The sequence below is a fragment of the Ranitomeya variabilis genome, chromosome 1, assembly GCF_051348905.1.
Source record: "Ranitomeya variabilis isolate aRanVar5 chromosome 1, aRanVar5.hap1, whole genome shotgun sequence".
Lineage (NCBI taxonomy): Eukaryota > Metazoa > Chordata > Amphibia > Anura > Dendrobatidae > Ranitomeya > Ranitomeya variabilis.
Window position 1 is genome coordinate 661,389,021 of NC_135232.1, and position 25,745 is coordinate 661,414,765.

General features: G+C 44.2%; 1 protein-coding gene across 1 annotated transcript in view; it reads left to right on the forward strand.

The window, feature by feature from the left end:
* GPR176 (G protein-coupled receptor 176) overlaps nt 1-25,745 on the forward strand; it is a 98,503-nt gene that overhangs the window by 63,229 nt on the left and 9,529 nt on the right. Inside the window, exon 2 of the mRNA XM_077263345.1 lies at nt 21,458-21,710. Within this exon, the coding sequence (XP_077119460.1) occupies nt 21,458-21,710 (253 nt within the window). The remainder of the gene's footprint in view (nt 1-21,457; nt 21,711-25,745) is intronic.

Sequence of the window (25,745 nt, forward strand, 5' to 3'; positions counted from 1 at the left end):
ACTTTGCTAAAAAAAATTGCGCAATTTTCCGGGACCCGTAGCGTCTCCATTTTTTGTGATCTTGGGTTGTGCGAGGGCTTATTTTTTGCGCGCCAAGCTGACGTTTTTAATTATACCATTTTGGTGCAGATACATTCTTTTGATCGCCCATTATTACATTTTAATGCAATGTTGTGGCGACCAAAAAAAACGTAATTCTGGCATTTTTAATTTTTGTCTCGCTACGTCATTTAGCGATCAGGTTAATCCTTTTTTTTTGATAGATCGTGGCGATACCAAATATGTGTATGTTTTTTTTTTTTTATTATTTTATTTTCAATGGGGCGAAAGGGAGGTGATTTGAACTTTTATATAATTTTTATTTTTTTCATATTTTTAAAAACATTTTTTTTAAACTTTTGCCATGCTTCAATAGCCTCCATGGTAGGCTAGAAGCTGGCGTAACCTGATTGGCTCTGCTACATAGGGGTGATGCTCAGATCGCCCCTATGCAGCAAAATTACTGCATTGCTATGAGCGCCGACCACTGGGTGGCGCTCATAGCAATCTGGCATCAACAACCAAAAAATTAGCAATCTTCAAACTTTGAATTATTATCCCTTTAATCCAGATAGTCATTAGAAATGAGCAAATATTTTGGTTTGGATTACGATTGCCGAATTTGCAATATTCGCCAATTCGACGAATATTCGCCGAACATAACCGAACGCCATTCATCCCAATGGGAAGAAAAAACAAACGCATGCACAACACCTTATAATGGCCCCAAATGCTGCCAAAACACATCAAATGAGGGACAGACACCAGGAAAGTGGCCTCAATTCACCCACAGTACAAATTTTAGCATAGCACTGCTGCAATCAGCCAGGCATGAGGTATCGGGGTCTGGGACAGCATTTACAGCTTTCAATTGAACATCACAGTAAGACGAGGTGGGTGAGGGATCGGTGTAGGCCTTCTGTGCTGATACCACATGCAAAAGGTCAACCTGTTTTCATACTCAGGATCTGGTGATGGGAATCGGTCACAGGAGCGCTGAAAGGAAACTCTGGCGCAGGATAGAGTTTAGCCACAACGCGTTTCAATGGACGTGCCGTCTTCATCAGGTGAGAGTTTTGATGAAAACGGCACGTCCATGACCGATTCCCATCACCAGATCCTGCTTCCTTCCTCCCTTGGAGGTGTTCGGCTGGAACTGCGGCAGTACTCGACATTTTTTTCATCCTTTGGGCTGCGCTCCTACATGACCGCCATATGCTGACTTTGTTTTGATACTCAGTCACACTCAGGTGGACAAATATCATATAAATTTCATAGACTACAATTGTCAGAAAAAATTAAGGATAGTAGCATGCATAGTTGAGTCCAAGGAAGTGGAAGCCCGATGGTCTCGGACGCCTACTGCTATAGGCAACACGCATGATGGCGACCTAACCAGGAATGTTCACATTTCCAAAAATTATTTGCAGACACCAAAGTGGCATCAATTTCACCACAGTAGAAATAGTATAATAGCGACTGAAAGGTCTTCCACTACACCCACTCTAACAGATGGACACCCAACCAGTAGTATTCACATTTCCAAAAATTATTGGCAGACACCACCAAAGTGGCATCAATTTCACCACAGTAGAAACAGTATAATAGAGACCGACAGGTCTTCCACTACACCCACTCTAACAGATGGACACCCAACCAGTAGTATTCACATTTCCAAAAATTATTGGCAGACACCACCAAAGTGGCATCAATTTCACCACAGTAGAAACAGTATAATAGGGACCAACAGGTCTTCCACTACACCCAACCAGGAGTGTTCACATTTAAACAAATGAGGGCCTTACACCACAGAAGTGGCATCAATTTCACCACAGTAGAAATAGTAAATTAGGGACAGGCCCATGTTATCCCCGTCCCAGAGCACCAGATGGGATATCTTACGAATAATACTCTAGATGGAGGAAAGGAAGATTTACTACAAGACAAATATTTCTAATGATACCCATGGCTTGATGGAGTGCTCCATCATAACTCTTAACAGTATAGGTGTCTTGAGATCAACGATTCTGTTAACAATGTAGCAGTCAAGGCGGCCCATGACCAGACATGCCCTTCTGGCATTTGCCAGAATTGCCAGATGGCCAGTCCGGCCCTGGTCAAGAGAGTAGAAATAGTATAATTGGGACCAACATGTCTTCCACTACAGCTAACCCAGCAGATGTATACCAACCATGACTGTTCACATTTCCACAAATTTGTGTTAACATCAGCAGCAGCACGCCCCAAAGCCAAACTAAAGCTATCACAGAGTGCAGTCACTTGACATTAATGCATCACACTAAAAAATGCAATATCACTTAGTCTGTACAGTCTGCGATTGGGGTGCAAAAGTCTTTGGAGATCCATGACTTGTTCATCTTGATGAAAGTTAGGCGGTCTGCACTTTCAGGGGACAGCCGGCTGCGCTTATCTGTCAGGACACCACCAGCAATATCAATTTTAATACTGCCTGATTGCGGTGAGCCCTGGCTGTGCGTGTCCCTTGTTAAGGCAGAGGTTGAGGGTGGAGGCCCTAGAGGAGATCAAGGAGGAAGAATCAGTGGAGGAAGTGCTAAACGTAGAAGTTTGTCTTACAAGCCTTGGAGATTCCAAGACTTGTGGAGCAGTGCCTGTCCCCATAGCCACCAGAGTCACCCAGTATCCAGTCAGCGAGATGTAACGCCCTTGGTCATGCTTACTCATCCAAGTGTCTGTGGTGAAATGCACCCTGGCAGACAGAGATTTAGTTAAGGAACGGGTCATGTGGTCTGCGACATGCTGGTGTGACGCAGGCACAGCTTTCTTAAAAAAGTAATGGCGACTGGGCAATTGGTACTGGGGGACGGCGACGGCCATCAGCTTTCGGTAAACCGTCTGTATCTACCAGTCGGAAAGGCAGCATTTCTGTGGCCAACAGATTGGAGATGGTGGAGTTCAAACTCTTAGCTTTGTCATGTGTAGGAGGAAACAATCTTTTACATGACCACAACTGCGGAACCATGGGCTGGCTGCAGTGCTGAGAGAGGGCAGAGTACGGTGAACTGGACAAACTGCTGGACTATGAGAGAGGTGCAGGCGGAGATGTTATGGTGGATTGAGAAGCTTGTGGTGTGCTTGTTCTCTGAGATTTGTCAAAAACAGCAGGCATGTCCACTTGCGTTACAGCTGACAGTGGGCTCTCAGTCAATGTGACTGGAGCAGGTAAAGAACCAGAGGTTCTGCGGTCGAAGACCTGCGTCTCAATAGTTGGCATGATAACAGAGGAGGAGAAAGAAGCAGCAGAAGCTATTGATGGTTGCTGAGATCTGCTGGTCTGCATTTTTGTGCAGTGGGCTTCCCACGGTAAAGCATGTTGATTGTGCATGTGAAGATTCATATATGTAGTAATCAAATTATTGCACTTTTTACCTCGACTTTTTTTCTGCAAAGTTGGCAGATTACATGAGTTGGCTCATCCTTTGCAGTGTCAAAAAAGGCCCAGGCTAGGCAACCCTTTCCACCCCTGCGAGCTGCAGACCGGCAGACGTTGCTGGTCAGAGGCACAGTTGTGGCTGAGGATGCAGTGCTCATCGTGGCTGCATCACCATGTGTCTGTGACATACAGCGCAACATAAACTCCTCGTCTTCCTCCTCAGATGACCTCAGCTATGTCCCTCTATGTTAACGCCAACTGGGATCTAACACCTCATCATCATCATCCTCTGTGTTATCACATTCCTCATTTTCCTTGTTTTCAATGTTAATCACTTTGGACAATTTAGGTTGCACATCTCTAAGCTCAGTTTCTAGTTCATAAAACTGAATGGTGTCTCATAATTAATAGAACAAGTATTGACGGTCGTGCCTAGTTGTTGTTGTTAACTCATTAATTAAGGTTGTTGCAGTCAGTCATCAATGGGCAAGTTGTACCAGCTGCATCAACACTGGTGAAATTTTTTTGAACAAACTTTGTGTGGGAAGACATCTATTTTAGGGTATGTGCACACATTGCGGATTTGCCTGTGGATCCCCAGCGGATTGGACTCTGCGGATTCGCAGCAGTTTTCCATGCGGTTTACAGTACCATGTAAACCTATGGAAAACAAAATCCGCAGTGCACATGCTGCGGAAAATACCACGCGGAAACGCTGCGTTGTATTTTCTGCAGCATGTCAATTCTTTGTGCGGATTCCACAGCGTTTTAAACCTGTTCCTTTATAGGAATCCGCAGGTGGAATCCGCACAAAAAATGCTGGAAACCCGTGGGTGATCCGCAGTGCGTTTTACCTGCAGATTTTTCAAAAACTGAGCAGAAAAATCCGCACAGAAATCCACAACGTGTGCACATACCCTTAAGAAGAAAGGAAGCAGAAGATCTGTATAAGAGCTTGTTCAGACAAGCATATTTTTCGGTCTGTCCATGTGCCAATTGGACCGCGTAGAAACCAATGCATGTGTATGGGGTAGCTCAGATAAAGGTCTGTGCATAAAAAAATTAAATAAATAAATCACTGCATGCACTATTCTGTTTTTTGTTTAAATCAAATTTGCCCATTAAAAGGGATTGCCCAGGTTTGTCCCGAAAGTCTGCAATCATTTTATGTGACTGCAAACTTGTGAATCTTCACAGCACGCATAGCGTGAGCTGCCAGGGTTCTTTAGAGCCGGTGTAGCAGGCCAGATTAAACACCTGCCCAGAATATACCCAGAATTAAAGTGGCCTAGGCAAGTTTATACCCCTCTGGGCCAGAATATACCCCCGGTATATTATGGCCTAGGCCAAACTATACCCCGGGGTATAGTTTGGCCTAGGTCAGATTATACCCCTCCGGGTCAGAATATACCCAGTTGCTGTAGATCAGATTTTTCATGCCTTTGAGAACCATTGAGTGATATACGTAATAACGGGGCCCCAGTCAGTGCACAGGGGCCCCAGTCCGTGCACAGGGGGCCCAGGCAGCACACAGGGGGCAGAGACAGCACATGGTGGCCCAGACATCTCACAGGGGCCCCAGACATCACACAGGGGCCCCAGACATCACACAGGGGCCCTAGACATCGCGCAGGATTGAGCGATATACTCAAGAACAGGGCCCAGACATCGCACAGGGGGTCCCAAACAGCGCACAGGGGGTCCAAGACAGCACACAGGAGGGCATAGAGGTGTCTGGGGACCCATGTGCTGTCTCTGCCCCCCCTGTGTGCTGCTTGGGACACCTGTGTGCTGCCAGGGGCCCCTGTATGCTGCCTGGGCCCTGTGCGCTGCCTGGGGCCCCTGTGTGCTGCCTGGGGCTCTGTGCACTGCCTGGGCCCCCCTTGTGCTGCCTGGGGCCCCGTGTGCTTCCTGGGGCCCTGTGCACCGCCTGGAGCCCCTGTGTGCTGCCTGGGACCCCGTTCGCTGTCTTTGCCCCCCTGAGTGCTGCCTGTGTGCTGCCTGGGACCCCATTCGCTGTCTCTGCCCCCGTGTGCAGCCTGGGGCCCCATGTGCTGCCTGGGACCCCTGTGTGCTGCCTGGGACCCCGTTCGCTGTCTCTGCCCCGTGTGCAGCCTGGGGCCCCATGTGCTGCCTAGGGCCCTGTGCTTTGCCTGGGACCCCGTTCCCTGTCTCTGCCACCTGTGTGCTGCCCGGGGCACCATGCACTACCAGGGGCCCCCATGTGCTGCTTTGGGCCCTGTGTGCTGCCTGGGGCCCCGTGTGCTGCCTGAGGCCCAGTCCACTGCCTGGGGCCTCCGTATGCTGCCTGGGACCCTGTTTGCTGTCTCTGCCGCCCCTGTACTTTCTGGGGCCCCCGTGTGCTGCTTGGGACCCCGTTCACTGTTTCTTCCCCCCCGTGTGCTGCCTGGGGCCCCGTGTGCTGCCTGGGACCCCGTTCGCTGTCTCTGCGCCCCCGTGTGCTGCCTGGGGGGCCCGTTATTGAGTATATCACTCAATGGTTCTCAAAAGCCTGAAAAATCTGATCTACAGCACCTGGGATATATTCTGACCCGGAGTATAACCTGGCCTAGGCCACTGTAACCCCGGGTATTTTCTGGGCGGGAGGTTAATCTGGCCTGTTACACCGGGACCGAGCAGTGATGAGACTGCAAGCAGCCAATATGCACACTCCCAGCTTCAATCAGACACGACATGCCTGGCCTCGATCAATACAAGTGAATTGAGTGAGGCTGCGCATGTCTAGTTGGAATGTTGCTGGAAGTATGCATACTGCATACTTGGCGTCACGTGACTGCCCGGTCTCCCTACCGCCACTGGAGAATCCTGAAACCATGCTCTTTGCACAATTAGAGGATTCTCAAGCCTGTAGTCACAGAGTGAAGACTATCAAACCAAACCTGGTCAACCCCTTTAAGGTCAATGGGTGCATGAAAAAAAAAAAAGCCACATGAGGATGTGCTGCTCCACCTCTCTAGGGACAGAAGGACAGAAACTCAGAGGTCAATTACCAGAGCAATATGGATACAACACAGTTTTATTATAGGCCTCACATATATTACATCACATTAAACAAATTAAAGCTTTTCTTATTTAAGGGACAATTACCAATAAAATCTAATTCCTTCTTTCCAGGATGTCCCCCCAGATAGCCCAACATGAATGATACCAAATTGGTGGGGACCAACACCTTGAAGGATCTTACATCAAAATGTTGTACGACTATCGATTGGCTAATGCCTGTAAAGCTGTGAAAGTTTCTCCAGGTAGCTGCTCTGCAAGTTTGATGTACAACTAGTGTTGAGCGATACCGTCCGATACTTGAAAGTATCGGTATCGGAAAGTATCGGCCGATACCGGCAAAGTATCGGATCTAATCCGATACCGATACCCGATACCAATACAAGTCAATGGGACTCAAGTATCGGACGGTATCCCTGATGGTTCCCAGGGTCTGAAGGAGAGGAAACTCTCCTTCAGGCCCTGGGATCCATATTAATGTGTAAAAGAAAGAATTAAAATAAAAAATATTGCTATACTCACCTCTCCGACGCAGCCTGGACCTCACCGAGGGAACCGGCAGCGTTGTTTGCTTAAAATTCGTGCGTTTACTTCCTTACGTGAAGTCCCTGCTTGTGATTGGTCGCGTGCCGCCCATGTGGCCGCGACGCGACCAATCACAGCAAGCCGTGACGTAATTTCAGGTCCTTCAGGATTTTAAAATTACGTTCTGGCTTATGATTGGTTGCGTCGCGGTCACATGGGCGACGCGACCAATCACAAGCCGTGACGTCACGGAAGGCTGGACACGCGCGCATTTTAAAATGCGCGCGTGTCCTGCCTCCCGTGACGTCCCGGCTTGTGATTGGTCGCGTCGCCCATGTGGCCGCGACGCGACCAATCACAGCAAGCTGTGACGTAATTTTAGGTCCTTCAGGATTTTAAAATTACGTTCTGGCTTGTGATTGGTCGCGTCGCGGTCACATGGGCGACGCGACCAATCACAAGCCGTGACGTCACGGGAGGCTGGACACGCGCGCATTTTAAAATGCGCGCGTGTCCAGCCTCCCGTGACGTCACGGCTTGTGATTGGTCGCGTCGCGTCGCGACCAATCATAAGCCAGAACGTAATTTTAAAATTTAAAAATTATTATTATTATTATTTGAGTTTTTACTTACTTGTCACGGTCACAAAACCTCACTGTGCGCCTTACTATGCAGCGGCATGCAGCAATCTTTGTCTGTGCGACCAGTGTCACAGCCAAAATCGCCACGTACTTCCAGCCTAAATATGCATTGTACATAGAATTGTGCATTCTGTTTTTAAGAGAGCTCCATAAACATGAATTCCCGAGTCTCCGATCCATATAAACACTCCAGTATAGGACATGCACTGATTTTAATAGAATGAAATCCTTCAGAATTTTAAAATTACGTTCTGGCTTATGATTGGTCGCGACGCGACGCGACCAATCACAAGCCGTGATGTCACGGGAGGCTGGACACGCGCGCATTTTAAAATGCGCGCGTGTCCAGCCTCCCGTGACGTCACGGCTTGTGATTGGTCGCGTCGCCCATGTGACCGCGACGCGACCAATCACAAGCCAGAACGTAATTTTAAAATCCTGAAGGACCTAAAATTACGTCACGGCTTGCTGTGATTGGTCGCGTCGCGGCCACATGGGCGACGCGACCAATCACAAGCCGGGACTTCACGTAAGGAAGTAAACGCGCGAATTTTAAGCAAACAACGCTGCCGGTTCCCTCGGTGAGGTCCAGGCTGCGTCGGAGAGGTGAGTATAGCAATATTTTTTATTTTAATTCTCTCTTTTACACATTTTTACATTAATGTTGTTTCGATACCGATACCCGATACCACAAAAGTATCGGATCTTGGTATCGGAATTCCGATACCCGCAAGTATCGGCCGATACCCGATACTTGCGGTATCGGAATGCTCAACACTATGTACAACCCTTTCCACCCAGGAAGTTGAGCTTGCCCTGGTTGAGTGGGCTTTGATATTTATTGGCTGTTTTACACCTGGAGTTTTATAAATCTCTACAATAGACATAATAGACTAAGCTATCTTGACAAAGGTTTTTTTGGAAGATTTTTTCCCCCTTTATTCTTCACTCTGGGTTAGAGTCCATTCTCAAAGGAACTTGTGGAGCCCAATACAGTCCACAATTTAATAGTATAACAGCTATTATTAAAAAAACATCTGTCTATGCTTAGTCAGGATGATAATCTCAGGATAATCTTGAAAAATAATATTAGATTTTCAGCGAAAAGAGCTCCTACTTTGGGTAGTCTATTGTCTCCCAGTCTATTTAGTAGTAATATCAATCCACATGACTCTTCTAAAAATTGATTCAACTTTAAAGGTGTTAATAAATGTGGTGCGACAAAATGCAAGGCATGCGATTTTGCTTCTAAAAGTGATTCCTTTTATTCAACAAATAATTCTGCGGTATTTCCGATAAAAAAATCATATAAATTGCAACAGATCAAATGTAATTTATTTAATTGAATGTACCAAATGCAAATTACAATATGTAGGATGCACTACTTGCCCACTGAAGGCTGGAATCGGACGGTATCTTTCGGATGCAGTTAATCCAAACATGATTTCAGTATCAGCGGCGTCTAAACATTTTTCCATTGTGCATGGGGGGAATTTGAACTATTTAAAATTTTGTGGTATTGAAAAGGTGGTGAAACCACAAAGAGGAGGTAACTATAAGCGCAAATTATTGAATAGGGAAACCTATTGGATTTTTAAGCTGGATACACGCACCCCATGAGGTTTAAATGCAAGACGTGATCTTATAAAACAATATTAATTTGTCTCTGTGTTTCTACCAACCCTATTTGAAATAGTTGTAGTGGATTTTTAAACTAGATGTTTACATCTTATGTGGATTGAATATAAGAGATGGTATTATTAGATTAAATTAATTTATCTTTGTGAATATATCTATTTCAGAATTTAAATGATATGTTACTATGTTTAAGTAGATTTATATTGATATATTTGATATATTGTCTTTCTTTCTTTCTTTTGCAATCAGTTTTTAATTTATTATGCTAATTTTTTTCTAATCATGTGATCCACGCATATGTTTGATGGACTATATAAGATCTTTCAACTGGAGACGCGTTCAGATCTTGAAAAAGACTAACGTCGAAACGCGTTGATCTGTTCATATGAAGTCATGTGCACAACAAATGATATACTTGGAACGATTTTTTAATAATATAATATGAAAAGTTATTTTTTAGTTCACTCACGCCTATTGCTGGATTTTTCACTTTTCCCCCAGGTATCGCTCTTTTCAAGTGTACACAATGAAAATGTTCTTTTTGAAAATCCTTTGGTTTGGGCAAAACGATGGCAAGATTATTGCTTGACTTGATAAAAAGAAATCAAAAGTATAAAGGCTGAGTTTAATTTCAAAATGATACAATCACGCATGACTTAAAAAAAGGTTCTTTAATAGAAAGGGCCTGAATTTCCTCTTTCCGTCTCGCCGTTGTGATTACAACACTAAAGACAGTTTCTAAGGATAGTCAATTCCATCCTGTAGATAGATAGATTATGCCCCAGGGGAAATAGTCTTTCTAAAAGAGGTTTTTGATCTGGAAATTGCTGTCACAGAACTTTTAACCCAAACATGGTTAATAAAAAAAAGACTGATTTGCACCTTAAGGGTACTGAGAATAAAACCCTTTTCAAAGCATTTTGTATAAAATCCAAACAGAACTGTGTATAATATCAGTGATTACTATTATCTGTGCACTGACACTATATACAGAGCTCATGTGCATAATGTCACTGGTTATCACTGTATTACCTTACACTGACACTATATACAGAGCTCCTGTGTATAATGTCATTGGTGATCATTGTTATTACCTGTACACTATATACAGAGCTCTTGTGTATAATGTCACTGGTGATCACTGTATTACTTGTACACTGACAGTATATACAGAGCTCCTGTGTATAATATCAGTGATCACTATTATCTGTCCACTGACACTATATACAGAGCTCCTGTGTATAATGTCATTGGTGATTACTGTATCACCTACACACTATATATAGAGCTCCTATGTAAAATGTCACTGCAGAGTCCCTATATTACCTGTACACTGACACTATATACTGTATACTGTGTACAGAGCTCATGTGTATAATGGCACTTATGGTAATATTATTTTTTTTAATTAAATGATCAGTATTGTAGTATTCTGTCAGTATGTGGTGGTAATATGTGGTGCCACCATGGTGTAACGGTATTTGTCCCTTGTATTTGGCATTATTGGTAATTTAAAAAAATGTTGTGACACATTACCTTAAAGAAAGAGTAAAAATATATGTAAAATTAGTATTGGATATTTTAAGATTAGAGCAGGCAAAAGTCTGCTTTGTCGTGGTGGAAGGCTTAAAAAGAAAAAAATCTTTTTGCCAAAACAAAAGCTGATGACTATGTATGTGATATGCTGTTCAATGGGAACTGTTAATGTGTGATTGGTGAGGACATGGTGCAGAAGTGGACTTTTTCCAAGAGTGGGCGGTGGGACTGTGGAAGGTTCGAAGGGTGGAGCCTCGGCGGAGTCTCAAGGGGACCTGAAAATTTTGCCAGTAGATAATGTGCACTTGTCCCAATGGTTTTTCCACTGTTCGAAACATTTTTTTATATTCTTCTGAACTAATCCTGTTAAGTGCATTCAGCTATTTTTCTTTCACCTCTTCCGTGTCCTGAAAATAATTTCCCTTTAGGATTTTCTTCATTCATGGGAATAAGAAGTAGTCACAGGGGGATAGGTTGGGTGAGTAATGGGGGAGGGCAGAGTGTCAAAAGTCATCACAGGAGATTAATCTTGGCGTTATACCTATGATCCTGAATCAAAGCAAAACAGCAGTCCAGCCAGTAGAAGACAGCTTCATTGCCCAGACCCCCAAAAAACATGGCAAGTGAAATCAAATTTGAAGTCCATGTTGGTTTGTTTTTTTCCACATCAAAGGAGTTATTCATGTTGAATTTGTTCCTCGGGGCACCACAGTGAACCAACATTACTATCTGCAAGTGCTGAAGCGATTGCGTGAGGCAGTGAGGAAAAAATGACCTGGATTGTAGCAATCGGGGAACTGGCTGCTTCATCATAGTAACGTGCCTGCCCACACAGTTTTGAAAATCAACCAGTTTTTGTAAAAAAAAAAAAAGTGTATGACAATGGTTTCTCACCCCCTAGTGACGACTTCTTATTCCCAGGAATGAAGAAAAACCTAAAAAGAAAGTATTTTCAGGATGTAGAAGAGGTTAAGAAAAAATAGCGTTAGTCCAGAGGAATATAAAAAATATTTTGAACAGCGGAAAAAATGTTGGGACAAGTGCATATCATGTAATGGACAGTTTTTTTGAAGGGGAATAATGTTTTCAAGATGTTAAATTGAATACTAAATGTTTTTAAATAAGTATTTTTTTATTTTTTTGGGTGCCTCCTCATACATCTTCCAAGTCTTCCAAAAAATATATTTTTTAAAGGTTTGGGAAAATATCACATCTCCTTCCAGCCCTTAGACCTTGAAACATATCGTCCTGTACAGTCCTCAGACAGTTTACTCCCTTCACATTCATAGCACTTCTTATGGCATGAAGAATTATTAGTGAAGCCTTATTTTTGGAAGTGAAGTAGAATTTCTTTTTACATCTTCCTCACTAAATAAAAATGCATTTGCTTCCCCAAATTCTAAGCCTTCATCAGAATAATGATTGTCTTTCGGTTCCGAGAGCTAATCATGACCGAAGTTTTTCTTAGGATCAGATGAAAATTTATGAGTTGATCCCCCCCAAAACTCTATTAAAAAATGGTAAAAGAACAGAGCTAGAACAGCACAGTGGGAGATCCACTACACACAGTATTGGTACTCACAGAATTAAGAGCACGTTCCAGCACAGAATCAGATCTATTAGAAGCCTGGGGGGTGCATGTTATCAATTGTTGCAGAAGACACCAAGTACAAGCTGTAGCATGTACATTTAGTCTTACCCTTCTAGGAGATCTGAGTTTATTATGATATGGCTGCTTTGTGTATAACTTCATGAAAGTATGGAGCATAGATCCAGGAATAGGAGTAGCCATATGCACCCACTCAAAGCTGTTGCAGCATTTCATAAAGGCCAAAACAGTTCTCCTGCTCAACTAAGACAACATTGCTTAATAGCAAGACTGATGGATACTGGAGGGGATGGACCCTCACTCCCCATAAAATAAATCGTAACTCTGGTAAACCTCAACCCTAATGAAGTACAAAACACACTTTTTCCTTCCATTCAACTTTCCATTAATATGATTGGATACAGCACCCTGTGAACAGCCAGCTTCTTTAGCAATGGCCTTTTGTGGCTTACCCTCCTTGTGGAGTGTGTCACTGACTGCCTTCTGGACATCTGTCAAGTCAGCAGTCTTCCCCATGATTGTGGAACCTACTGAAACAGACTAAGGGACCTTTTTAAACACTTAGGAAGCCTTTGCAGGTGTTTTTTGTTAATTATTCTAATTTACTGAGATAAAGACTTTTGGGATTTCATTGGCTGTAAGCCATAATCATCAACATTAACAGAAATAACCACTTGAAATAGATCACTCTGTTTGTAATGACTCTATATAATATATGAGTTTCACTTATTTTATTGAAGAACTGAAATAAGTTAACTTTTTGAGGATTTTCTAATTTTGTGAGAAGCACCTGTATGTAAAGACTTATATGCACTCTTGTACTGTGATCGCGGGGTAGCAATGGGTTGCCATGACAACTAGAGGCTTAAAAATGGCCTCTGTATGTGCTATGTATGTCTATTAGATCCCACCTGGATAATATTGGAGTTTTAAAGCACATGCAATATGGACATAATAGAATTTTCTGGAGCTAAAAAATTGAGTTCCTTTTTAGTTATCCCCATTAACCCCCAAGGCTGTTTGCACGTTAATGACTAGGCCAATTTTTACAATTATTACCTCATAAAGTGACAATGGTCAGAACTCAGGAACACTTCAATGGATCCCGGTGATTCTGTGAATATTTTTTCATGACATATTGTACTTCATGATAGTGGTAAAATTTCTTTGATATGACTTGCGTTTATTTGTGAAAATAAATGGAAATTTGGCAAAAATGTAGAAAATGTTGGAATTTTTAACCTTTTATTTTTGATGCTCTTAAATCAGAAAGTTATATCACATAAAATAGTTAATAAATATAATTTCCCGCATGTCCACTTTACATCAGCAGAATTTTTGAAACATATTTTTTTTGTTAGGAAGTTATAAGTATTAAAAATCGATCATGACCATATGAGTTCCACTTTTTGTATTGAAGAACTGAAATAAATTAACTTTTTGATGATATTCTAATTTACTGAGAAGCACTTATACTTTATCTGGCTGGATAGCTGAAAGCGTTACCATATTAAATCCTTCTGGCTGGCCCCCCACAGCTGAGCCTGTTCACCACCATGAGTTTTTACATCCTTTGTTAGATCAGATTAGTCCACCGTAACTTCCTGCAACTTCCACCTGACTCCTGAACCGCAGCTGTGATAATTCACATAAAAGATATATTTAAAGGCCATATTAGACACTTGACTCCTTTTTTTCCCTTTTCTTTTTAAATTCAGTGGTGTGAACATAAAAACTAGAGCCCCTGCCTATATTATAACAAGGGGCTTACACACCGCCAACCTCCGACTCACGAAGAGTTATCCTATAGTGCTCAGAAGGGGACCCCTTAGCTAAAAACGTCAACCGTGCGATATGGTCTGCCCCTCCCCCAGTCATGTTCCTTCCTGCGCTGATGGGCTTCGGGGGAGTCTTTACATCCAGGATGATTCGGAGGTCGCCCCTGATGTCATGAACAAGAGGAAAGCCCCACTGTTTAGATATGTTAACAAGAGAACATGTCCCATCATCTGAGGAGGCAGGTACTAATATGGGAGAAGCCTCACAAAGGCTAACATAGATCAGTGATAATATTGTCTATACATATAGGATAACACACCATATGTTGAGCTAGCCAAGGGATTCTTCCCTAGAAGAGAGCTGGTCTGGTCCTAGGGAAAGAAGAAAGAAGAAGGAATTTCTTCCCTCATGCCTCGCTCAAACCAGCATATACATCAGACGAGTGTTATCTGTCTTTATATCGGATATCAGTGGGACTAATATTATTCAATGGTGCAGTGCTGATGCAGAATCTGTAAGGGGGGGGGAAATTGCAGCATTCTGGGATTGAAGTCTATGGATGCATGGAAATCATTCAACTGCACTCGGATGACATCTGAGCGTAGTCCAATTTCCATGGACTCACACAACGGAGAAATTTTGTTCTCCATCTTCTCTTCACAGTGTGCTCCGATTCTCTCATCCGACTGACTGTAGCCTCAATCATACTCTGACCAAATGTAAAAAGTAAGGTCCCGTTTCATCAGTTGTGATTTTTTGATTTTGTCTTGTGGTATTTATTGCGCCAAATTAATGAGAATGGTGCACGCTGTTCATGAATTTTGCTCAAATCAAAAATGCTGACACTTTTCTCTTAAAAACTAAAAAAACACATTCTGCTAAAATGTGTGTGTGTTTGTGTGATGGGGACTCTAGTACATTTCTGACAAATTTTGTGACTTTAAGTCGCAAATGCTGAATCAGGTGAAATAATGTGGAGATGGCATCTGTTTTATTTATCAGCCATTATTAAAATTTACAAGACAATATACTGTTTACCACATAAAGAACTGCAAAGTATCTGTAGAAATATGGGGTCAGATTTAGTTTTGCGCATTGACTATAATGGGCAGTCTCATCTGATATATGGAAGAGACTAGTGCATGCAGATATTTATTTCAAGCACAAATTTGGTGCATTAAAAAAAAAAGTTAATCTGAACAGACCTATTGAATAGCATTGATCTGCGTGAGGTCAGGGTGAGTCAGGTTTTTTCTACGAAAAGCACTTGGAACGAAAAATGTGCTCATGTGAACTTGGCCTAAAGTGGCCTCGTGATCAAAGCTGTAACTAGAATTCTTCAGTAACATCATAGACCAAATCTTGCTGACAGCAATATGAACTGTAATAATGGAACCAGCACACGCCTATAAGACTGTCTAGACATCTCGGGCCGCACTTGGACTGAGAATGTCGGATGTGCGCGATCGACGTAATGCAAACGCATCAAAGTAAATATTTGATCAGACCCGCTTTAGGCCATGTTCTCACGAGACCCTGCCTGAAAGCAATCACCACATCTGGCCAGAAACAATTCCATATGTTTTCATGGAAGAAATGGCCATCCGACGGGCCGGCTCTGTGTAACCTCCTAATTATGAAACGTCATGCAGTTATTTTCTTTACTGAACTCCAGAAACTAAAGAGTACGGTATATTTTATGATACCGCGCTGCAGACGCTGGATTACAGAGCAACGCTTCTAGGAGAATGTGTCTACACTACACTGCCTTAGGCCGGTTTCACACGTCAGTGGCTCCGGTACGTGAGGTGACAGTTTCCTCACGTACCGGAGACACTGACACACGTAGACACATTAAAATCAATGCATCTGTGCAGATGTCATTGATTTTTTGCGGACCGTGTCTCCGTGTGCCAAACACGGAGACATGTCAGTGTTCGTGGGAGCGCACGTATTACACGGACCCATTAAAGTCAATGGGTCCGTGTAAAACACGTACCGCACACAGACGTTCTCCGTGTGCCGTGCAGGAGACAGCGCTCCAGTAAGCGCTGTCCCCCTCACATGGTGCTGAAGCCGCGATTCATATCTTCTGTGCAGCAGCGTTTGCTGTAAAGAAGATATGAATAATCCATTTTTTTAGTGGTATTTCGTGTTTAAAATAAAGCTCCATGTCCCCACCCCCTGTGCGCCCCCCGCTGTTCTGAAAATACTCACCCGGCTCCCTCGTTGGCTGTCGCTGCTTCCTGTCCTGGCCGCACCTTCTACTGTATGCGGTCACGTGGGGCCGCCGATTACAGTCATGAATATGCGGCTCCACCTCCCATAGGGGTGGAGCCGCATATTCATTACTGTAAATGAGCGGCCCCAAGTGACCGCATACAGGAGAAGCTGCGGCCAGGGCAGGACACTGCGAGGGAGGCGGGTGAGTATTTTCAGAACAGCGGGGGGGGGGGGGGGGGGGCGCACAGGGGGTGGGGACATGGAGCTTTATTTGAAACACGAAATACCACTAAAAAAATGGATTATTCATATCTTCTTTACAGCAAACGCTGCTGCACAGAAGATATGAATCGCGGCTTCAGCACGTTGCAGGGGACAGCGCTAAACTTTAGCGCTGTCTCTCCTGCACGGTCCGTGTGGTACCCAGGCGGCACACAGATGCCGCACGTGTGCCACACGGATGGCCTACATGAGCTCACGGACACACATAACTCCGGTACCGATTTTTTCCGGTACCGGAATTATCTGGACGTGTGAGACTGGCCTTAGGCCTCATCCAGACAACTGATTTTTACAGGTTTGAGAAAATCGGACCAATTATTCTGATCAGAGTGTGGTCCGAGTGTCATCCGATTTTTTCACACATGGAGAAATGTAAACAGTAATTTCTCCACCTTCTCCTTTTTGATAGTCCGTGAATATCGGACCTCACTCGGATGTCACCCGAGTGTGGTCCAATTTTTGTTTTGCATTGCCGAATTTGATCCGACCTTCAGATCAAAAATCGGACATGTCTCCGATGTTTTCCACAGACCACTCAATCCGAAGAAAAAAATTGGATATGCGAACAGCCCCATAGAATATTACAGGTATGAGTGGTATCCGTGAAAAACATAGATAGCACTCATATATGAAAATCAGACACCTGAATGAGGCTTATAGATGGTAAAATATATATACAAGCACCAAAGACATGTGTGACAGTATACTAGATTTACAATACACATCAATGGCAAGCAGATGCACATAAATTTATTTCTTTAATACCATTGGTTATACATCTGTTTTCTATAAAAGATTCATGACAATATTATACATATATATATATATATATATATATATATATATATATATATATATATATATATATACAGTGGGGCAAAAAAGTATTTAGTCAGTCAGCAATAGTGCAAGTTCCACCACTTAAAAAGATGAGAGGCGTCTGTAATTTACATCATAGGTAGACCTCAACTATGGGAGGCAAACTGAGAAAAAAAAATCCAGAAAATCACATTGTCTGTTTTTTTATCATTTTATTTGCATTTTATGGTGGAAAATAAGTATTTGGTCAGAAACAAACAATCAAGATTTCTGGCTCTCACAGACCTGTAACTTCTTCTTTAAGAGTCTCCTCTTTCCTCCACTCATTACCTGTAGTAATGGCACCTGTTTAAACTTGTTATCAGTATAAAAAGACACCTGTGCACACCCTCAAACAGTCTGACTCCAAACTCCACTATGGTGAAGACCAAAGAGCTGTCAAAGGACACCAGAAACAAAATTGTATGAAGATGTGGGTCTGAAATAAACGTCACAGCTTTTTTCACCTTTGCAAATATTGGAGTGCTGCCTTCCTTTTTCTAATCTCTATGATACTTGGGTGGATGAGTGGACTGTTCTGCCTGGAAGGCCTGGCACCCGTCGGTGAGCTTGTGCTGTTTTCACCTTTTTTTGTATGTATATATATATATATATATATATATATATATATATATACAGGGGTTGGACAAAATAACGGAAACACCTAACGTTTTGGCGTCATAATCTTCGAACATGTGATAAACATGCAAACCGTGACATATGGTAATGTTTTGTAGTTGATTATTTGTGTTATGTGATATGTGTATGTAAATTAACTGTTTGTTTTGCATAATTGTAAGAACATTGATGAGAACCTGATACCAATGGCGACCTCTTGGATTTTCAAAGAGGCCAAATTGTTGGTGCTCGTATGGCAGGCGCTAGTGTAACAGAAAGTGCCCGAATGCTTGGCGCGTCAAGAGGTACTGTCTCCAAAGTAATGACTGTGCTTGAAAGAGAAGGAAAAATGTCCGCAGCAAAGCACAGGTCCGGCCGAAAGTCAAAGTTGACTGAGAGAGACCGTCGGACTCTAAAGCGAATTGTGAGAGAGGATCGCAAGACCACGGCTTCGAAAATCACTGCTGAGCTCAATGAACACGAAAACTGTTTGTCAGGAGCTGCACAAATCTGGATTGCACGGAAGAGCTGCAATTAGAAAACCGCTGCTCTCAATGACAAATGTTCCAAGTGTTTAGAGTGGTGTAGAAACCTCCAGAATTGGTCCCTCGAGCAGTGGAAACATGTGATATTCTCAGACGAATCATCGTTTACCCTATTTCTGACCTCCAGCCAAGTGTACGTTTGGAGACAGCCGAAAGAAGCATTCCATCCAGACTGCCTTCTGCCAACCGTAAAACATGGTGGAGGTCCTGTGATGATCTGGGGTGCTATTTCTTGGAGATCCGCCGGGCCAATGATATCTCTTCATAGAAGAATTAACAGCCGAGATTATTTAGGCATTTAGGGCGACCAAGTGCATCCAATGGTTCAAGCACTGTTCCCGGAGGGGAACGCCATCTTTCAGGATGATAATGCACCAATTCATACAGCTAGAATTGTTAAAGCATGGCACGAGGAACATTCTAATGAAGTTGAGCATCTCATCTGGCCCCCACAATCCCCAGACCTCAACATTATTGAGCATTTATGGTCGATTTTAGAGATTCAAGTTAGACATCAATTTCCGCCACCATCGTCGCTCAAAGAACTGGAGGGTGTTTTAACTGCAGAATGGGCTAAAATTCCTTTGGAAACAATTCACACCTTGTATGAATCCATACTTAGGAGAATTGAGGCTGTAATCGCCACAAAAGGTGGACCTACACCATATTAAACTAACTTTTGTTAATGTTTCCAGGTGTTTCCATTATTTTGTCCAACCCCTGTATATATACAGCTTTGTGCAGTTCTATGATCTTGTCCCTGACATCCTTAGAAAGCTCTTTGGTCTTGCCCATGTTGTTGAGATTAGAGCCTGACTGATTAATTGAGTCTGTGGACAGGAGTCTTTTATAAAGGTGACTATGTAAGACAGCCATCTTTAATGCAGGTAACGAGTTGATTAGGAGCGCATAAGGCTTATTTCACATTTCCGTCGGTACGGGGCCGTCAAGAAATGTCGGCGCGACGTACCGACGGAAGTGTGTGCTTTCACATTTCCATCAGACTGCAGGGTGAGGAAAGATCGTGAGAGCGATATTTCCTGCTGGGCATGCGCAGTCTGAAACACTGGATGCGACGTACGCTTGAACGTTCCCTTGAACGTTTTTCTGTGACGACGGTCCGCCAAAACCCGACGCAACCAGTGCACGACGGATGCAACGTGTGGCCATACGTCACGATCCGTCGGCAATACAAGTCTATGGGAAAAAAACATATCTTGAGGGCAAATTTGCAGGATGCGTTTTTTTCCCAAAATGACGCATTGTGACGGATTAAAAAAAACGGAAATGTGAAAGTAGCCTAACTGGTCTGTAGGAGCCAAAACTCTTAATGGTTGGTAGGGGATCAAATACTTATTTCTCACTGCAAAATGCAAATAAATGTATATAATTTATACAATGTGATTTTCTGGATTTTATTTTTTATATTCTATCTCTCAATGTTAAAATTAACCTACACTTAAAAATATAGACTGTTCATGTCTTTGTCAGTGGGAAAACTTACAAAATCAGCAAGGGATCAAATACTTATTTTCCCCACTGTATAGGGCAGCATGGTGTGTCAGTGGTGAGCACTGTACTATATATAGGACAGCTCGGTGGCTCAGTGGTTAGTTCACCGACGCAAAAAGAGGACTTAAAGATCCTCCAAAACATTTTAAAAAGTCACAGAGAAAAAAGCAGAGATGATTACCTGCTGAAGCCTCCAAACACATGCACCAGCAGGGCGCATCGGACCCGATTAATGATGGCAAAAACACAGGTGCAAAAAATACCGATGAAACAATCCAGTGTTGGCTGTTTGGCATTAGTGCACAAAAAGATAAGAGATAATAGTCGGTATGTGGCATTGTTCACACAGGCAATGCAGAGCATCTGGTTTACAGCCTATTACTAACGCACATATAGGCAGGCCGCCCAGTGCTACAAAATGCATGCTGTGTGAACAGAGGCCTACAGTTTACAGAGCCATCTTGGTCCGACTGCGCCCTGCAAGATAAAGTGCAAAAAAACCCCCACATATCAATGTATGTAAGGTATTAGTTTATATTGGGGCCTCAATACGTAAGCTGGCTACCCGCGTCAGTGGTTAGTACTGTACTATATATAGGGCAGCATGGTGTGTCAATGGTGAGCACTGTACTATATATAGGACAGCACGGTGGCTCAGTGGTTATTACTGTACTATATATAGGGCAGCACGGTGGCTCAGTGGTTAATATCATACTATATATAGGCCAACACGGTGGCTCAGTGGTTAGCACTGTACATTATATAGGGCAGCACGGTGGCTCAGTGGTTAGCACTGTCCTATATTTAGGGCAACACAGTGGCTTGCAGTACTGGGGTCCTGAGTTAAAATTCCCCCAAGGACAACATCTGCAATGAGTTTGTATGTTCTCCCCGTGTTTTTGTGGGTTTCCTCCAGGTTCTCCGATTTCCTCCCACACTCCAAAGACATACTGATAGGAATTCAGATTGTGAGCGCCAATGGTGACTGTTCCAATAATGTCTATAAAGCACTGTGAAATACGGTAAGTGAGGAAGATAAATAAACTATGAATGACAGTGCACCTTTCCATAAAAAATAAACACACTATATTTAAAAATGAATGGTGGTCCCAGCTGACAGACCCCTCCAGTGGGACTTCTGTGATGCACTTGACTGACATATCATGCAACAATTTAATAGGAAAACCACTTTAATGCAATTCATTTTTGTCTTTTTTAGGGAACATCATTGTACTTTGGTCAACCTGCAGAACAACTGTCCTGAAATCTGTGACCAACCGCTTCATGAAGAATCTGGCTTGCTCTGGCATCTGTGCCAGCTTGGTGTGTGTGCCTTTTGACATTGTGCTCAGTGCCAGCCCACAATGTTGCTGGTGGATTTATAGTATACTTTTCTGTAAGATCATCAAATTCTTGCACAAAGTCTTCTGCTCTGTGACCATACTCAGCTTTGCCATCATTGCTCTGGATAGGTAAGTGCAAAACTTCCAAAACTCTACACAGTAACCGTTCATATATTTATGATGTTTGATTTGTTAATTATAAAATGAAATTGTGGAAGTTGGATAATAAATTGGGATAAGTATGTTTGTCCATCCAGTGGGGATAGTAATTTACAGTGCTAGAATAGGTATTCCACTTGCTGCCCTTGTAGCAATAGTCTGAGGACAGGGTTTTACTTCTATATGATGTGTTTAGGTGTAATTCCTCTTTAAAAATTAAAGTAGACAACAGCGTTATCAGAAATGACCTAACTTCATGTTATTAAAGGGAATCTGTCACCAGTTTTTTGCCATCTAATCTGGGAGTAGCATAATGTAGAGACGGAGACCCTGATTCCAGTGATGTCACTTACTGGGCTGCTTACTGTAGTCTTGATTTAATCACTGGAAATGATCACTGGAGGACTAGTAAACCTACTTCCATATATTACCCCATATACAGCTCTGGCAAAAATTAAGAGACCACTGCAACATTTTTCAGTTTGTCTGATTTTTCTCTTTATAGGTATATTTTTGAGTAAAATGTAAATTGTTTTTTTATTCTATAAACCACTGACAACATGTCTCCGAATTTCCAAGCAACAAATGTATTTACTTTCTGAAAATGAGAAATGGTCAAAATAACAAAAAAATGCATTGCTTGCAGACCTCCAATAATGTGGAAAAAAAAAACAAGTTCATAATCATTTAGAAACAACAATACTAATGTTTTAACTCAGGAAGAAATCAATATTTTGTGGAATAACCATGATTTTTATTTACAGCTTTCATGCGTCTTGGCATGCTTTCCACCAGTCTTTCACACTGCTTTTGGGTGACCTTATGTCACTCCTGGTACAAAAATGTAAGCAGTTCTCCTTTTGATGGCTTGTGACTTATCCATCATCCTCTTGATTACATTTCAGAGGTTTTCAGAGATTGGGCTGCCCATGAGGCCGGTTTCACACGTCAGTGGCTCCGGTACGTGTAGTGACAGTTTTCTCACGTATCGGAGACACTGACACACGTAGACCCATTCAAATGAATGGGTCTATGCACATGCCTGCGTGTTTTCTCGGACCGTGTGTCCGTGTGCAAAACACGGAGACATGTCCGTGTTTCTCCGGCAGCACGATCCGCAAAGCGTCCCGCACACGTGCACACGGAGAACAGTGTGCACTCTCCTCCGTGTGCATGTACCGCTGCATGAGAAACAGCGCTACAGTTAAGCGCTGTCCCCTGTGTGTGGTGCTGAAGCCGGCATTCATCCCTTCTGTCCTGCTCGGCTGAAAGCAGCGCTAGCAGGAGAGAAGGGATGAAAGATCAAGTTTTTTTTTGTTTAAAATAAACCATGCCATACAGCTAGGTCAATCAAGGCATGGATGAAGGACCACCACATCAAATCCCTGTCATGGGCAGCCCAATCTCCAGACCTGAACCCCATTGAAAACCTCTGGAAAGAACAGGCCGGAGCGAGCCGCCCCCTCCCCCCAGGCGGCGTACGTGCAGGCCGGCATGACAGGGGTTTTGGAGCAAAAGGGTAGAGGGTGAGGTTATGTTTAAGGGGAGGGGATAATATTCATTAGAGGGGTTTATAGGGCAATGAGGGGGTGGAATTTAGTCAGTTCCCGCTCTGGAGGCCAATCAGCAGTCATCTCTACATACCGGGATGGCATCCGTGGAGCAGGTTCTTGATAGGCTGCGGGCGGCTGCCGGAAATCAGCCCCCTGGCTGGCTGGAGTCCCAGGTGTCCGGAATCCTGGGTGGAGGCAGCGGGGTCGTCCCGTCGGTAGCTGCAGGTGAGCGGCGCTCCCGGCGTGTTTGGCCTCCGGAGCGCCTATCCCCTCCAGGGACCCTCCGGACCGAGTGCCCGTCCACAAACGTCCAAGCAGGGCTCGGTCTGGGAGGAATCCGCCCGCCACGCTGGGGCCTGCGGCGGTTGATAGGCCTTCACCTCACGCGCTTCGGGGGGCGGGGTTATCACGAGCTGGATCGTCTGTCGCTCCCTGTGACGTCACGGCAGGTCGCCGTGGTGATGCCCCAGCCAGGCAGCCCGCTTCCTCCGCAGGACATAGACAATGGGGGACAGCCTCTCCTGCTGCAGTGGCGGGCAGCGCCTCGGGAATTGCAGGGCTGCTGGGCCGGGCTAGCGACCCCAGATTGTCACCTTCATCTTCGGCCAGATCTGGAGGGGGCCGCGTCCAAGGGTCGGATGGGAGCATTTCTGGCAGTGGGCCTGTGCCTGGGTGCCTTCCTATCAGGCCGCATCTGGATCGACGGCAGTGTGCCTTGACAAGGCCGGACATCACGGTCTTCATCGCATGGCGGACCTCAGCTCCAGGGTCACGGAGCAGATCGGGAGCAGTGGACGGCTGGACGAGCAGGATGTCTGCGGCTGAGGGGATCCCAGCTCCCCTGCAGACTGGTGAGCATGAATCTGTGTCTGGTTTGTTACCGACGCTATCATTTTCCCCGTCGGTCGGGGTTAGTCAGGCAGGTGGGTCTGTAGTTATGGGTTAGCGTTTGGGAGTTCAGTCTGATTCGGGGATTGAGGTGGTAGGTGAGCTGTTATCTAACGTTCAAGAGTTGCTTACGCGGTTGGGAGGTGTTAGGTCAGTGCCGTCACCTTTGGCGGTGTGAGTGGGTCCTACAGACTTAGGTCTCGGATTGTCGGGTTGTGGTTCTTTGGCGCAGAGCAGGTCGTCTGAGCCGATGTCAGTATCCGTGCAGACTGAGAAAGAGAAGGAAGGCGGGATTCGTTTGGACGAAAAGGCGCAGGGCGAAGTTTATGTTTGTTTTGAGGCGCCGTTGGGGGCTCATTTGAAAAAGGAAGTGAGGGAGAAGATTTGGAAAGATGAGTATGTGGAGATCTTTTCAAATTTAATTTAGACAAGAGTAAGAAGGAGGACAGTAAGAAGGAGGAAGAGGAGAAACGGAGATGGCATCTTATTCCTCAGACTTTTGTGAATTGGCTGCAAGCGTTTGCAATTATAGCAAGCGTAGTAGGCGAAAAGGCTCCTGAACATTGTTCCGCCTTATTTTGCTATATGGATTCAATAGGCGAGGCACATAGGGCATATGGGGGCCAGGAGTGGCTCCGTTATGACGAGCAGTTTAGGCAGCGAAAAGCGGTTCGTCCGGCGATTAGATGGGATCAGAAGGACATAGGTTTGTGGCTGCGTGTTATGGCACCGACAAAATTTAGTCATTCCTTTCAAGGTGGGGCCGGAACTGCCAGCCAAGCCACTTCGCACGGAAGTTCTTCGGGATCAGGTGGTCAGTCCGGACAATCAGGAGGTCAAAAACACGGTTTATGCTGGCAGTTTAATGAAGGCCAGCGCAAGTTCGGAACCACTTGTAAGTTCAAGCACATGTGCTCGTACTGCAATGGGTCTTCCCATGGCGCTGCCAAGTGTTTTAACAAAAAAGGGAAGCCAGAGGGCAATTCAAAAGGGGGTGACGCCAGTGAGACTGGACGCGATGGTCCCCTATCTAAATAGGTTCCTGGATAGGGAAAAAGCGGAGTTATTGTTGTTGGGTTTCCGTGATGGTTTTCGTATACCTGCTCCTACTTTTGTTATCGCTCAGGTTTTGAAGAATCTTAGATCAGCTGAGTTGCACGCTTCTGTGGTTTCGGAAAAGTTGAATAAGGAGGTTTCTTTAGGTAGGATGTCTGGACCTTTCCCTTTCCTGCCGTTAGAGGATTTAGTAGTATCGCCGTTGGGTGTGGTTCCGAAGAAGGAACCAAACAAGTTTAGGCCGATTCAGCAATTGACCTATCCTCGGGAGATGTCCGTGAATGATGGGATAGACCCGGACCTTTGTTCCGTTGTTTATTCGTCTTTTGATGAGGCGGCACGCTGGGTGCATAGTTGCGGTAGGGGTGCGCTGTTGGCCAAGACCGATATTGAGTCTGCTTTTGGTTTGCTACCTGTTCACCCCGATAGCGTGCGGTTGTTGGGTTGTTATTGGAACGGGGGGTTTTATGTTGATAGATGTTTACCGATGGGTTGCTCGTTGTCTTGC